A 15,882-nucleotide genomic window follows, 5' to 3' on the forward strand; every position below is an offset into this window, starting at 1 on the left:
AAAAGTCACATGATCCGACTGCGCTTGCTTTACCGCTGCCGGGTAGATTTAACCTTCTCTGACTTTTGCAGCAGCATCTTGTTTTGTACCGGTTGAAGTAAAAGCAAATGCTTTAAATGATCCCTGAAGTCTGATGTCAAAAAAGCAACCAAATCGCTGCTTCTAAGCTTCTGCTTCTTCCAGCTGTTTTTAGAGAAGCAAAAACAGAACAATTCCTAGAAATTGAACATATTGTTCACAAACAATTCTAAAAAACAATAAAAATGATCTTTAAAAAAATGTGTTGCTGATTGCAAAGGAGCATTCCAAGAATTTGCGTTTTGTCTCGATGATGCTGTGCTGTCCTTGAGATTCTTTCCCACACACATCCTTCAAAACTGCTCTGCTTTATTTTCTGAGAGTTTCTTTAGAGAAATAAAAAAATGTAAAGGTCTGAATTTACTGTTACATAAAATATGCAGATCTAAACGAAAATTATGCATTTGCATGCACCAACCAAGTTTTCTAATACTGAACCAAAGCAAACAAGAAAAGATTGATTGATGGGGGTTTTATGAAAAAAAAAAAATAATAAAACAAAAACAGGATTCTCCTTGTGACCAAAAATGTAGAGATTTATTTTTTTCTGTTCAGTTCAAATATTCTGGATGAAATATTTAATAATGAACAAACATTTTACATTTGATTGCGTTTTTTAAAAGTCCTCTTGGATGAAAAAAAAATGTTTTTGGTGCATTTTGGGTGAAATATAGATAATTAAACTCCATCCAAAATCTTTTTCTGAGTATTTCTTTACTCAAAATGAGGTAAATCAGGAACATAAGAAAGTCATAGTTTTAACAAACTAGAACTGGCAGTCCACAAGCTCTATGCTGTTCCATTCTGATGCATCTATTTTAACATAAATAAAGAAAACTAAGATAAAAAAATTATTTTTTTGAGTACTTTTTTTATTCAAATTGTGGTGAATCAGGAGCAGACAAAAAAATTCCATTGTTAAAAAAATTGTAGGAGTGATGTAGAAACAGAAATGGGAGGGCCAAAGTTTTCCTGTTCTGCTCTCTTCACAAATAGATCCATAAACATCTGTTTTCCTCGAATACGTAGGCATCTGGATCAAATCTGTACGCCTGGCTAGCTCCAATATTGCTCGCCATTTTTGTCTATACAGTACGTTTGGTTGGGGTTGTGGGCGGTGTAAGCTTATGATAGAGATTGTAAACAAAGGGATGATGGGAAGAAGGGGCAGGATTAAGCCACGCCCACAACTCAGAGAAATGTTGTCCAAGGAAACAACACAGATTCTGGCTAAAATTGCATAAGCATAGTTACAAAATTACTGAGAATACTTTTAACATATTTTTTTCTTTAAATGATTAAAGTTGGCCTTAAATGTACTGGGAATGTTCACAAATCAAGAGATTTTTGTTGCAGCTGTATTATATGTATTAGTTTTGAAAATGTTGATTTTCATATCAGTCCTATTTTGAAAAAGATGCATTAAAACGGCATGGGATTTTTTTACTTCCTCCTACACCTTTGGAGTTTTTCCTTTGCACCATCAGCACAGTGACATTCATAAAGTGCTTCATTATAGGAATGTTTGACGCTGCAGAAAACACAGATGTGAACTGTTCAGGAAACTACTCTTAAAATAAATAAAATAAAATACAACTTTCACTTATTTTAACGTGTTTCAATTAGATGAAGATGTCTCTCTTTTATATGTTAATATAATCATATAAAGATGTTTCACACAATGTAATTTAATGGCAGAAACAAAAAAGGAAATCATATAAGAGTAGGTTTAACGAGGGAAAAAGTGTTGGCCTTGTAGTCATGGGACCATCATGTGCTAACGAGCAAAAGCAACAAAGAAAAGCTCGGATAAAAGAAAAAGCCAGAGGAATGAAAAGTCGTTTATTATTGCCTTTTATTGTGGCTTGGGTGGGTGGGGGTATTAGGCTGGCCAATCTAGCAGCATGACACTGTGAACAGCCGCGCCAGCACCGGTTCAGCTTATGTTGTTGTAGGTGGAGAAATGTTTAAAGCGTGTTTCAGGGTGATCTCAGATCAAAGGCAGGAATTAAACTGGTGACGCTAATTATTTCATCTCAGAGCTGCTCTGTAATCTTATCTGAAGGCGATGGAGCAGATGGCCGAGTCCTTCTGGTGTCTGAAAGCAGCTGCTTTCCCCACTTACCAAGAATGCCGCCTTACTATGCTTATCAAACTTGTCTTCTGTATGAATCACAACTGTTCTGACCAGAAGGTTAGCTCCTCCTGATGAGGGAGATCACTCTTACAAGTCTATTGTGATTTTAAATTTAAATATTTTCAACCCAATTGTCCTGCTTAACATAGTTTTGATCTATTGTTAAAGCGTCTCCAATGGTCTTTTCATTTATTATGCCGTTTTTTGCCAAAGTATAAAAAAAACTGTGTAGTTTTCCCCATAGTTCATTAGAAATTCCCCTCTGAATTGTGGGCAGGATCATTGGTGCTAAGCAACCCCGCCCCCTTTTCTCTTCCCTGTTGCTGAGAGCTTAAAGAGAGCATGTGGCGTATTTTCTACATCACAAATAAACTTTTTCAAACAGCAGGTTTTCTCAACTCCTGATTCAGAACTATTTAAACAAAGAAATACTCATAAATTCCATTAGAATTTAAACTTTCTTTATAAATTCCCTCATCATCAGAGAAATGGATGGGGACGTGGTAGTTTAAACAAATCTTGAACTGTTATTTCACAAGAAAAAGTTTTAATAAAAGTGGCTACAACTCTAAAATCATGAGGAATTTCCGCTTCTTGCTAATGATGTTTGACAATTTTTGTTTCCAGCTAATGATTTCAGCCGCCATCTTGTCTTCCACCAGGTCCTCTTAGGAGAAATACTACAAGGACCTGATGAGAACATCAAAGATCTTTCATCAACTCAACGGCAATGTTTACATTAAAAGGTGAGGGTTGGGTCTGAATTGATGCTATGGCCGCTGTTTCCCAGTGTTTTCACAAAAAGAGCAGAATCTACAGATATGGCACGTCATTAACAGTTTGTATCGGGATACTTTCATCTGCCCTATTAAATGTCTCCAAATTCCGCTTTTCCAATTTATGAAAAAAGAGGAACGAAGCACAAGCAAAAAAATGATAGAACCGCCTTGAAACTAAGCCGAAACTATGTGATTTCAGTTACACAGAAGGGCTGTTTTACATTAGAACGAATAGGAATTGATCTGCTTGTGTAACTTTCAAGTCAATTGATCAGTTCACTAAGCAGGTGTCACAAACAAACAGATGGCTGGATCCAAGTGCAGCCGGTTTTATGGCACAGACAGGAGAACAGGAGTGAAGCACAGCTAAAAGTCCACAAAGCTAAATCAGGGTCAAGGAGGCAGGGGTCAAACACGACCATGAGGGCATCAGAGAACAACCAGAGTGGTCAGGGTCAAGGTGAGGGTCGGGACAGGCGGCAAACAGAGTGGAAGACGAAGCAGCTTCAGATGAAACAGTCAGGATGAGAATGCTCAGTGATGGAAGTGATTGCAGATGGAAAACAGCTGTGGGGCATCTGGGAGAGACAGCAGGGGCTGATGGGAAGTGTAGTCTGGAGACCCAGGATGTGCTAGTACTCAGGTGATGGATCCCACTGATAGAGACAGGGGACTGATTGAACTGAACAATCCTTAAAAAAATGTTTTATTCATTTATAGAGGTGCTTCAAACAGGAAGTTGTAGGGTTTTCCTTTCCTTTTTCCTCTACACTTCCTCCTCTCAGCCAAATGCAAATATAAAGTTCTTGCTACTTTCTTTAGAACCCTAAAAATGTTATATTTACTGTACAGAAGTATATTAAAGTGTTGGGTAACTGGTAAAATGATGACAATGACAACAGAAGCTGCAAGATAAACTCAAATGTGTATTAAATGCCAGCGAACACAAAAAATTTCAGGTTCAACATCAGCGTTTAGTTTGTCTGGAGTGGAGCTGAGTAAATGCTGACTGGAAGGAAATACCAGCTGAAAACACTGTATCTGCATTCCTAATCCTGTCAGGTAATTAATCACTTATTGAAACCTGGTTATTACACAGCGTCAGCAGTCATTTTCCCCCGCTTTAAAATCTTTCAAGGCTTTCACACAACAGCACACCAAGGTCCACAATCAAAAGCGGGTCCCCTGAAGTGAAAGCATTCGGCGTTTGCAATTTTCAGCGTTTGTTGTGATCTGAAGGCAGAAAAAAGAAGCTCCCATTCACTTCAGTGCAGCACATCTTTGCACAGAAGAAGATGCTGAATCTGGACAAAGGACAAACACACATGGCGATTGAAGGACGTGTACCGTGCTAAAATTAATTCCACATCTAAACACTGCAGTGGGCGAGCCTGAAAAACTGACCGTAGATTGCACAAAAGCCCAAAAACATCCGGCTGGAACAAATAAAACATGGCTGGGTGAGCCCTGATCTGAGGGAGCGATGCATGCGTCTCCAAGACAAAACACGACTCTCCGCACAGCGTGGTTGTGCTCAGACTAATTGATGATCCTGCATCCAAGCTGAACACTGTTTTGGTTTTGCACGTATTAAAGGGTGTTATGGCAAACATGAGAGCTCTGCTGCAGTCTGTCATCTGTTGTGTGGAGAAATGTGACTGAAGTCCCTTGTGAGCTCGTTTAGAAGAGAAATGGAATCAAGAACAAATGTGACAAAGGTAAAACGAGAAAAGGACAGCGCTTCACTGGGAGATTCATATATAGTTCAGAAGAGAAGCTTAAAAAAAGCACACTTTCTTATTAAATAATCTCTTAACTTTTTCTAATGAACAAGTCATTTATATTAACTATAAAAAAACGGCCTAGTTTAACAATAATCTCATAAGGAAACCTAAAACTTTCAGTAAAATGTCTTTTGTTTTTTAACAAAATAGAAACCAAAAAACAAAGTGTTGCAGTGGTTAGCACTGTCATGAGAAGGCCCTGGTTCAAATCCCGACTGGGAACCTTCAGTGTGGAGTTTGCATGTTCAAAACTATGCTTCATAGCTTAATTGGGGTCTCTAAATTGCATGTGAATCAGTGTGAGAAGATGGATGGATATAAGTATTAAGTAAAAATATATATTTAACAGTAAATATAGATAGCAACCAGAAAAAAAAAAGTTTTTTACTGAGATTTTTAGAAATTTTTAGAGATCCTTCATAATTTTTTTTTTATAAATGTCTTGAAAATAACTGCATATTTTGTTATTGTCTAAAAACATGTTTGTATGCTGAAATGTAAAATATATATATATTTATATATATTGTTTGTCCTATAAATAACTAAAATTTGCTAAAAAAAATAAATAAATAAAAAATAAAAAATGAAAGAAAATGCTGCAAGAAGATGTTTTTTCTGGCAACCACCCCAAACACCCTGTACTTGTTCTGGGGTCTTTCAACTGTCCTGCATATAAACACTTAACATGTTTAGTGAGGCCTGCAGCTTCTGAGACTGCTAAAAATTAGCTTTGTTTTTCCTCTTTTTCATTAAATTGAGGCATAAAATGCTTCAATTTGTCAAAAAGGGGTGGCTAACATCTACAGAATCTCATCTTTCTAAATCCTCAGAAGCCACAAACATATATTGACAAGAAAATTTCAATATGCCCATAACTGAAGATGCCTCTTTACCATATATTTATGTCATTTGAACTCAAATATTGATCAAATTCTTCTTAAAAATAAATCCTAGAAATGTCCCCTTAACTAAATGATACAACTAATCCTGTTCATCAACTGGATAAAAATTTGTATTTCAACAAATAACCATCACTAACATTACACAACCCTTCAGAAAGCTGTCTTTATCTGTATCTCACCTTTGATATCCTTCCCAAAGCCCATGGAGGAGGACACGTTTTTGCCATTGCTACCAGATTTCTCCTTCATCACTTCGTCATCGCTGGACACATCGCCTGGTGAGCCCATTTTTTTCTTCTTCCTCTTCTTGTGCCGTGGGGGCAGCTTTTTGGGGAAGGCGAACATGGGGAAGATGACCAGAAGCATGGCAACAGAACACAGAAGGAATCCACTCCACCTGAGAGACAGAAGGAAACACGTGTGAAGCCAGAATCAACACAGGAGCAGGTGTGAAGGCGCACGTCCATATTTACCAGTTGCCGACAAAGCGGGGGTCGTTTTGGTCGATGTTCACCATAGTTTTAGGGTCGACGTAGAAGCCGATGAGGACGCCTCCTAACAGGTAACCAGCTGCAGGTCCTAAGGCTCCCATTACGTACATTATAGCTGAAAGACACAGAGAGAAAATTCTTAAATGTGTGAAAATTACTTTCTATTTTTATATATAAAAGCCCTAAATGTGCATTCAATCTTAAGAAATATTTTTAATTTCTACATTGCTGCTCCTATGACCCACTGCAGGAACTGTAAGCAGGTCAACCAACTGTGAAAAGCCTTTCATTCATTACCTCTAATGACCCCAATCACCTGCCATAGGAGCAGAGGGAGTTCTCCAACCCCCCTTACAGCTCATTTTCCATTAACAGTGAAGGCTCCAGAGGTCACGGGCTGACCCGGAAGGGGGGGGGCACGCCAGCTAGCATCAGCCCAGGTGGGTTCTTCGACCATCACTTGGGTGAGCCTAATTTTCCATCCCTTTGCCGCAAGGGGAGAGGAAACTCATTAAAGTTAGACAAGTGGAAAAATCCCACGTTAACATCCAACTGAGACGAGAATCAAAACCATTTACCAGTCAGAACCGGCGGGGTCAAGCTTTCTATAATTACACCTGGAACATTGCTGCAAGCTGGGAATGTGTGTGTGTGTGTGAACTTGTGTGAGACGGATTATTTCATGTTTGTGCGATTCTGAATGTTTGTGTGACTCCTGGCCCACTCAGACTTTTTCTGCACTTTTATTTTTACTTACAAAATAGCTGCAAACCACATGCTTCTGGCACTCACCTCCCACATTCACACAAACCCCTGACAGAGAATGTTCCAAAACTCCTGTTTTTTTTTTAATCTTTTTTAAGCGTAGCGCTGAAGATAGACAGCAAAGTGTGTGAAAATGTGCTGACGTTTGTGGCATAGGTGCTGTTGGGCAGCAGGTGTTTGAACCAGCACTCAATTGTCTAATCTCTACCTGGACTAAACGAACATCTTATTGTAGAGACTACAGAAGAAGGGTGTGAACAAGCACCTCTTATGACAGAATGCATGCTGTATTTTATCAAAAGTGGCTGTTATTGTAAAATTACTTTAAAAGTCCCACTCTGATAATCTTTTGATCTATTTTAAAAGTGGTCTTTTAAGTATAAGTATAGTTTAGCCAATTTTTTTCAAATGTTGCTTTCTAGTTACTAGAAATTCTCTGAGTTGTGGGTGGGACTGTTCCACCCCTCTTCCCATCGCCCATAAATTTCTATTGGAAATTGAAGACGCACATGGATCTATTTGTCTGCAAGCATCAGAATCTGTTCCTGATTCACCACAATTTGAGTAAAAAATACTCAGAATTACAATTTATTTCTTTAAATATGCCCTTCGTCTTTAGAAAAATGCCACAAAGACATCATAAAAACACCTCAAAATTAACATTTTCATCAGAGTGGGTCTTAAAAATTTCTTTCCCAGCATAAAAGCAAACATACCTATTGGTGCATGAACCCCACCTCATACGTTTTAAATAGAGACTAAATTAGCATGTAATAAAGAATAAAAACCGTGAAGAATGGACAGTGCAAACTCGTCACGTATGAGCCTTAAAGCACAGGAAACCCCATATCTCTGAGGTTCCAAAATCTCAGGGGGGAATCTAGATTTTCACTCTACCTGCTAATCTGTTGCAGCGCCATTCCCATATACATCCACACACTCAGACAGGAACTCTTTTTTTTTTTTAAAGGATCAAAGCTGTTTTTCTTTCCTCCTTTACATCTCTTTCTTCCCCTCCCTCATATATCATATTTCATCTTTTCAACTCCTTTCACCATTTCTCATTTCCTGCTTCCCGGAGAGTCAATTCCCTCCATCAGTCACACGGTTCACACAGTATAGCTGGATATTACCACCCAGGGAGAATGAACAATAAATTACAGCTGGCAAGGACGGCAGGAGGTATTTCTCTATTTTTTGTAGAACTGAAATTAAAAATTGCTCACAAAAGATCAACCAGAAGCAACAAACGCTGGGAACATTAATCGCATAAAACAAATGAAATAGGAGGAATGTTTAACCAGAAGAAACAAAAGCTGCTTCTGGATCGGAGGGATGCTGCAGAAAATGTTTGATGTCAAAAGAGAAAAGTCTGTGAATAAAAAGCAGTTGGAATAAGTGCTCTTTTATTAGCAGTTTTTAATTGTAGTTTAATTAGAATTAAAGGTCAGACTAATTTTAAGCATCAGATGATTTAAGAACAGTCAAGTGTTGATACAAATTATTTAATGAAAGTGGGAGAAACAAGTTAAAGGGTGATTTCCCTAAACATTACTTTGATAGCTTAAAATCCAAAGATGGGTATTATTATAATCTTATAAATATGAAAATGGTGCAACTTTAACGATTAAGTTTCCAGTAATAGATGGATCACTTAATAAATGCTTTAGTTCACCAGAATCATTGTTAAAATGCATCATAAATTAATACATTTGGTCCTTTTAATTGTCCTCAAAACTCCACAGATATATTTCCCTCCTGCTGGTCCATCCTTCACGTTAACACTGTGCTGCTCCACTGGAGGACATAGAGGGTTATAATCTGTGCCCTATCCAACACTTTATCCTTCCCACTTGGCACAGAGCAGGAATAGTTTAGGATCTGCAGGTAGGGATGAAGAGCCGCCGAATTGAGTAACACGTTGGCACAGCAGCTCCACAAACACCGCAAACATGCTGTGGACGGCAGACGTCACTGGGCTGCGGGGGTGCATGCCAATGAGGAAAGCATGGCGCCCATGGGCTTACTTGAATTACACCGTAGACCTTCACCAGCAGCATGTGAAGGACAGCACATTATAAGCTTTTTATGGCTTTCTACAAGCCTGTAAGTGATGGATCCGAGGCTCTCCATTGCAGTTATTGGCTTGCTGTTCTTCTTTTTTTTAACTGAGGAAGATTCTAAATCATATTTATGGCTAATCGTCCAACTTTTAATATGTGGAAGTGATTTCCCCCTGAGCATGTTCTCTGTGGTAATCATGCATGGAAAGTTCCTAACTCAGGAGGAAATAGTTTAAAAGAAAAGCTATTGATGCCAATTACAATTATTAAGTGATGCATGTGATGGTGTGGGAGGTTATAGGGGTTTCTTGAATTTTGAATTTTGTGAGGCAAAAATTAAATAACATATGCTGGCAGGGACAGAAAGCAAATAAATCCAGATGTGACGGAATCAAAGCGGTCCCATAGAAGCAAACAGGATGACAGGACCTACAGCCTGTGGCGACTGATCCGGGAATGTAACAGAGAAATTGCGCTAGCTCAGCAACATCCCTCTTATATCTAACCTTCAGGGACCAGCACCGCTCTGTTGTCTTTGCCTTCCCTCCCACACACTCCAGAGCTGCACCAGTGAGCTCGTCGGAAGAAATGACAAGGAGGCAGAAAAATGAAGGCAGAGCTGACAGACACGTGTGGTTTTGCTCGTGCCGTCTTTACAGCAGAGAAAACCACTGTGTCTGTTGCTGTGCGTTTTTGCAGTCGGCAAGCTGCTTCCATGACTCTCTTCTTGCCTGGCATTGGAATTTCAGGCCGCATAACAGCGAAGTTGTGCGAGTGCCCCCTCGACTTAAGCTGACCTTTTGTTCCGTTCACCTCTGACCCGTTAGACTCGGCGAGACAATCGGAGCAGACGCCAACGACGAGGCGCATTGAATATTATGAAGAAGTGAAATTATTTATCACAGATACATCACTTGATTTAAAAACTTTGGCAGGAAAAAGAGTAAGAAAAAAAGTAAACCACCCTGATTTGACAGAAAACAAGTTAAAGGGTTGAAGGTAAAATTCAAATAAGCAGATTGCAGATTCCTGGCAAGATGCCCAAACGAATAGAAAAGTCTCTCAGTTCAACTCACGCTCATCTTTCTCTTTTAGCTACAATCACACTAATGATTTCCTACTTTATGGCTGGACTTCAAAAACATATTTTTTTCTTTTTACTCAGACTTAGCCTCAATGAAATCTATTGATACATGTTTTTATGTTTGTATTCAGTTCAAGTAATTCTAAAATCCAATCAATCCAAGTGAGAGACAAAAGCAAAATTAGAGCAGAATATGTCTATAATGAGTCTTGGGTTTAAATAGTAAAACAATTGAGGATAATTAATTATGCAGTTTTTAGGCTAAAATAAAAAAAAAAACAGTGACGTTTTCTGGGACATAGTTTCTGCAGAGCAGCAGGAGTTAATCAGAAACTCGCCACTAAGTTGTGGACGAGACTGTTGTCACGGAGGTAGGCCTCCACCGATATCCCATCACCCCTTTGTTTAAACTATCCTGCTAGCTTACAGCCCCTCACAACACCAATCTATTTGCAGTGTAAATAAAAATGGCGAGCAATATCAGAGCTTTTCAGGTGTACCGATTTGAGCCAGATACCAGCTCGAATGGATCTATTTGTCTCCAAGTGGATCAGAAGACTTGGACCGACTCATTTCAGCATCACAACTGAGAGCTTTATCAATTTTTTTTTAAATCTTCCACTAATTCATCCCGATTTGAATAACAAAATACTCAGAAATGCAGTTTTAATCTTTAATCTATTATGTCATTGATCATTTAAAAAAAGAACATATTAAAAACACCAAAAACATGTTTTTCATTGGAGTGGGTCTTTAAAGGATCAGCAAAGATATCCAAACATTTAACACTGATAAAGTAAATAAAAAAAAAACCCTCCAGAGCCAGCATGCATTGTGTAATAAACATGCTAAAGTGTTTTAATGCACCTATGATCATTTTTAATTGTAAATGCCTTCAACACAGAATTTCATCTCTAATAAATAGGAAACACCGAATTTAAGTGAAGTACTTCCAAAACTCTAAAGATTGAACTTTTCAATCCAAATCCATTTGATTTAGAAAAGAAAAGTAGATTTAGTCATAACAAAAAAAAGTCAAAAATTCCCATAAGGCACAATTTAAATGTTCAAAACTTTTCTAAACATGAAATGTTCTGATAGAGTTAAGACCAGAGGACAACACTTTGGCTTTAGTCTTAGACAGATTTAAATTAAGGAATTAACTGGAGCTGGTCTGGATCAACAGTTAGCTGCTGGGTGGCTTGTTGCATAATTCTAATTACCTTTATAGTGAAATAATGACTTTACACACCAGAAGTAAACATACAGCCTGCTTCCAACTTTTTTTTAAATCTTTTGGTTTGATTTAATATCCAACAAGTACATTTAAATGAACATCATTTAATTTATATTTGAGATTGTGCTTATCTCCAATCTTTACTTTTGAGTTGTCTCTTCTAAAACAGTCTCTTTAGGCTTTTTCCAACAACTCTTAGGGTGTGACTAAGTCGACTTAATTTGGTCCAAATTGAGTCCTGAACCTTGTGTCTGGTCTGTATTCAGATTGACCTCTACCAGAGATTTTTAATTCAAACAAAAGCTTGTCAACAAAAACATGTGACTTAAGATATCATCAGTCATTGGCCAGGAGTTATAAGGGTGGGGCAAAGCAGCGAGAGAAGAAATACTGGAAATCCTACACTTTGCAATCCTTGTCAGAAGAGTTCACTTATTCAAACTTTCTATTTCGCTGACTAATTTTTAACGTCTGTACGGTGGAGAAATGCTGCAAGACGGTTACTGAGGAGGTGATCACCATGAAGGGACGCTGATACGTGTTTATTACATGTAGATTGTCAGGAAAACACTGTGAGAAGGAATGTGTATCACGTAAAAAGTTGATTTAATGATTCTGGATTCAACCATCCATATTTCAATGAGTTGCGTTTTAGATCGTTACTTTATTTTTGTCCGTGGCTCATCGGTAGCGACATTTCTACTCCCTTACATCCCATAATGCTCGGCTACAATGGTCATATTGGTCCATTTGTTCCACTTTGAGCATAGAGCCTACATAGGCTTTACAACAGCTGAAACATAAGCTATGTCTGTGACCACATTCTTAATAAATATATATAAATGTGAGATAATTTAGACTTACAATATAAAGAAAGTAACCACCGAGAGGCCATGCTTTTGTCTGGAGTTCTTCACAAAGGAGCTATAGAACTACTAAAAAGAAGGTGGGTTGCGTAATCACATTTTCTCCTCAGCATTACACAAAATTGAAGGCATTGTGATTTATGCTGCATTATTCATCACATCGCCCGTTCACTTTGCTGCGCAGTAATCCATTTTCACACCAACACTATAGCAAAGTGAATGAGCCTTTCTGATTCATTCAATAAAACCTTCTTTAAGTAGAATGTCAGCACGTGTTCGCTGTAGGATTCAGTCGGATGCCCGGAGCCCTTTGGAAAGTGTAACCGCAGGTGACGGCCGCAGATGATAAATGATCTGTGCCACTGGGGCCGTTAGAAAAAGCACAGCAGCCCTCTATGCATCCCTGTGTTATGGGGATCAGTGCAGTCATGTGACCTTCTGCACTCGACAGACAAGAGGAGGAATAAAAGACAATGAAATAGTGGAATGACGGCATTGTTGTGACAACTTGCTGACAAGGCAGTGTCTTCTTACAAGTCCTAACCTTAACAGTTTTGCCCAAACGGCATGCAGAGCGGCCTCACTCGCAAGCACACACAGCAAAGGTCGCTTTCAACACAATCAAAAAGTTTTGTATTCTCTAAGATCATTTTTCAGGTGTCATCTTCATGGTCAAGTCTTGAGGCTCGAGTGCTGTTTTCTTTTTACTGCAACACCGCTCGTGCTCTTCGATTGAGATCAGGAAGAATCAGATAAACCACTGCCTCCAAAAGATCAGAGATGGAGATCAGGAGGCAGGAAGTGAGGAGGTATTGGCTGGGCCAATGGGAGGGAGGGAAAAGCCCTGATAGATTGTACAAGCACTTTAAAGTCCCTCTCCATTGTCTGTATTTTAAAAGCTTCCCTAGAGGTCTTTTATTTATGATTATGTTGGTTTTAGGCAAATTTTAAAAACAGTTTTCAAGGACATAGTTTCTGCAGAGTGGCAGGAGTTCATCAGAAACTTGCCTCTAATTTGTGGGCATAGAATGTAAATAGAGTTTAATGAAGCCGATGCAGAAACTTTGTCCTAGGAAAATAACCGTTTTTTTTTTTTTTATTTTGTCAGAAAAAAAAAGCAAGCTCATAATCTAAAGACCACTGGGAACACTTTTAATTCTACAGTAGATGATTGGAGTGGGTATTCAATGACTCAAACGTCCACTTAGAAGAGGGCTCTAAAGAGAAGTTTCAGATCCCTCTTTGCAGTGAAAGATTTCAGGGGATTATAAACTCTAAAGAAACACCCTCCTTGTAGAGCTGGAACAAACGGCTACATTTTCAGACTTTTCAGTCTTGATTAGACTTTCTATGAACATCAAAGCTGCTCTCAAGTTCAAATCACCATTTGGGCCACCCATTGGAACAAGGTAAACCCCTTAATCAAAGAAGTGACAAGTCACAAGGCGTGTAAAGGGTATGATCAGCATCTAAGGCCTCTTGTATTCCTGTACAGCAAACTATGACCTTCTCCCTGTTAGAGGTGATGAGATGATGTAGTGCACTGCTGCTGGATACAAGGTGATGCAAGGTAAAAACCTGTAAATACATCATTATTGGAGGATTCCTAATATTCTGTCCAAAAACTAAAACACAGCACAAATTATCTACAAGAATCTTTATTGTCGCACTGGAAAAATTCAAATAGCACATTCATGAATTTTTCATGCAGGCTGCAATGCTTTTCCATGCAGGGGTTGCCCACATTCACTTTGCTAAATCAAATATTTAGGAAAAGGGGGAACCTAGAACGCGAGGGTTTTCTTCTATATTTAGCTGCTCTTCGCTGCAAGAACAGCCCGAGGTACTGTAGTCGGTTAGCGAGGCGCCGCCCCGAAAACACTTCAAATGTACAAGGACGAATTTAACTGCTGAACTAACAAGCTCAGCTATCAAACATTAAAAAAAAAAAAATTTGGAGCACGCAATTACATTCCATGGGGAACTGAACCAGCGCCTGGCTTTTCTTGTACTGTGCATTAATGGGGCGTCACATCTCTAAGACTAAAAAGAACACATTCTGCTGATTTCTTTTGCTCGAGTAAGGACTCTAAATTTGCACTGACAGCAGAAGATGGAAAATGTGATGTTGCTGATCTACCAGAATCCATCCACAGATCTGAAGGCTGCAAGAGCAAAGGGAAAAAAGCAAAGAATCGCCTCCAAAAGTCTACAAATCCAGAGGGAACTGATGGGGAAAGAACCCTGACACAATACATGTCCGGCCAGCCTTCAGCTGCCTACTGATCCGAGCAGCAAACATCTGACCGCGCATCCAAATGCATCACAATCATGTGGACAAACCGCTATATCAAAACAAAGTTTATGTGCATGCAGGGAAATCATTTTGAATTCTTTTGTTATGTTTGCTTCCTGGTGGAGATATTTAGTTAATACCCTTAACAAACATCTCCTCTAATGACTCCTTGATGGAGATTCATCCAAACCCAGAGCCTCTTAAACCACTGTCTGATGGCGCTTTCACACACTGCCACATTTAGCAAATCCTTTTATTCAATTGTCTAATCCATCATCTTTGGTGGATTTTCCAGCTAATCCGTCTTCCTAATAAAAATTGCACTGTTATTTTTGTTTGTTTGAACAAACCTATGTGTGCACGATAGTCTTGAAAATGGTTTAAAACACTCCAAAAGTGAAAGCGACCAGTCAGTCAGTACTCTGGAGAGTGATTTATTGGCAGGATTTCCTTAAACCCCCTTTGCGGCTGAGCCGTTCAGTCAACAACTGCTATTCTCGGTTGGGATTAGCCAGATTTACAAGATCAACCAAACAAATACAATTTGTAAAGGTCCTTTGAGGTGAGAACGGATCTGTTAGCAGTTTGATGATTGATATGAGGCCCAGTGGAAAACGCGGGGCATTTCAAGGGGGCTTTACTGTACCCCGTCTTCCTGCTGGACCGAAACCCCCTTACATGTGCTCACACAAAGCGGCTGGTTTAAGAGGGTGGCGAGTGATCTTCTGACGAGTGACCATGAATGAAGCATCTGGGCCATCGGTAGAGACAAATTATCTTTGATGAGCGGCGTGCGTGACTCAGTTCCAACAACGTGCTGCAGGCTTCAGTTTCAATTCTCCAAAGCACCTGCAGCTTTTCAGCTGCTCTCCATGACAGCGTGCTACAGCGATCTGGCGTAGGGCGCTAAAGCGACGCCCCCTTGATTTCAAGCGAGAATATTACATTCTGGGGCCAAACTGCTCCATTACAACTGCTGTTCTTCAGTTCTACAACAAGAAAACTCATTCTACACATCTCTGAATGCTCATCATTAACACTTGTGTTCAAGATAATTAGCAACAGAGTCAAAGTACTGTTGTAATCAGACTCTTTTTATGTGTACTTGGGAGTTTTGCAAACTATTTTTAGTAGCCAGATCTCAGTAGAGAGCAGAGAACATTTGGTTTATTAATAATATTTGAAAGATTTGTCACATTTTTTGATAAAAACACATTTAAAATATGTTGCTTAAACCAAAAACATTTTCCTGTAAAACCTTTAAAAAGTATTTAGTCACTAATTGTGCAAGTTCCTGCACTTAAACAGATGAGAGAGACCTCTAATTTTCATCATAGATATACCTCAACTATGAGAGACAAAATTAGTATTATTGAATTAAAGTATTTAATGCAAATTAT

The 15,882-nt window shown here is 38.9% G+C and overlaps 1 protein-coding gene across 1 annotated transcript in view; it reads right to left on the bottom strand.

The window, feature by feature from the left end:
* Positions 1 to 15,882, bottom strand: part of LOC112151211 (solute carrier organic anion transporter family member 5A1) — a 38,939-nt gene that overhangs the window by 13,043 nt on the left and 10,014 nt on the right. Inside the window, exons 3-4 of the mRNA XM_024279967.2 lie at positions 6,154 to 6,286; positions 5,860 to 6,077 (exon numbers count right to left, since the gene is read on the bottom strand). Of these exons, the coding sequence (XP_024135735.1) occupies positions 5,860 to 6,077; positions 6,154 to 6,286 (351 nt within the window). The remainder of the gene's footprint in view (positions 1 to 5,859; positions 6,078 to 6,153; positions 6,287 to 15,882) is intronic.

This window comes from Oryzias melastigma, linkage group LG20, assembly GCF_002922805.2.
Source record: "Oryzias melastigma strain HK-1 linkage group LG20, ASM292280v2, whole genome shotgun sequence".
NCBI lineage: Eukaryota > Metazoa > Chordata > Actinopteri > Beloniformes > Adrianichthyidae > Oryzias > Oryzias melastigma.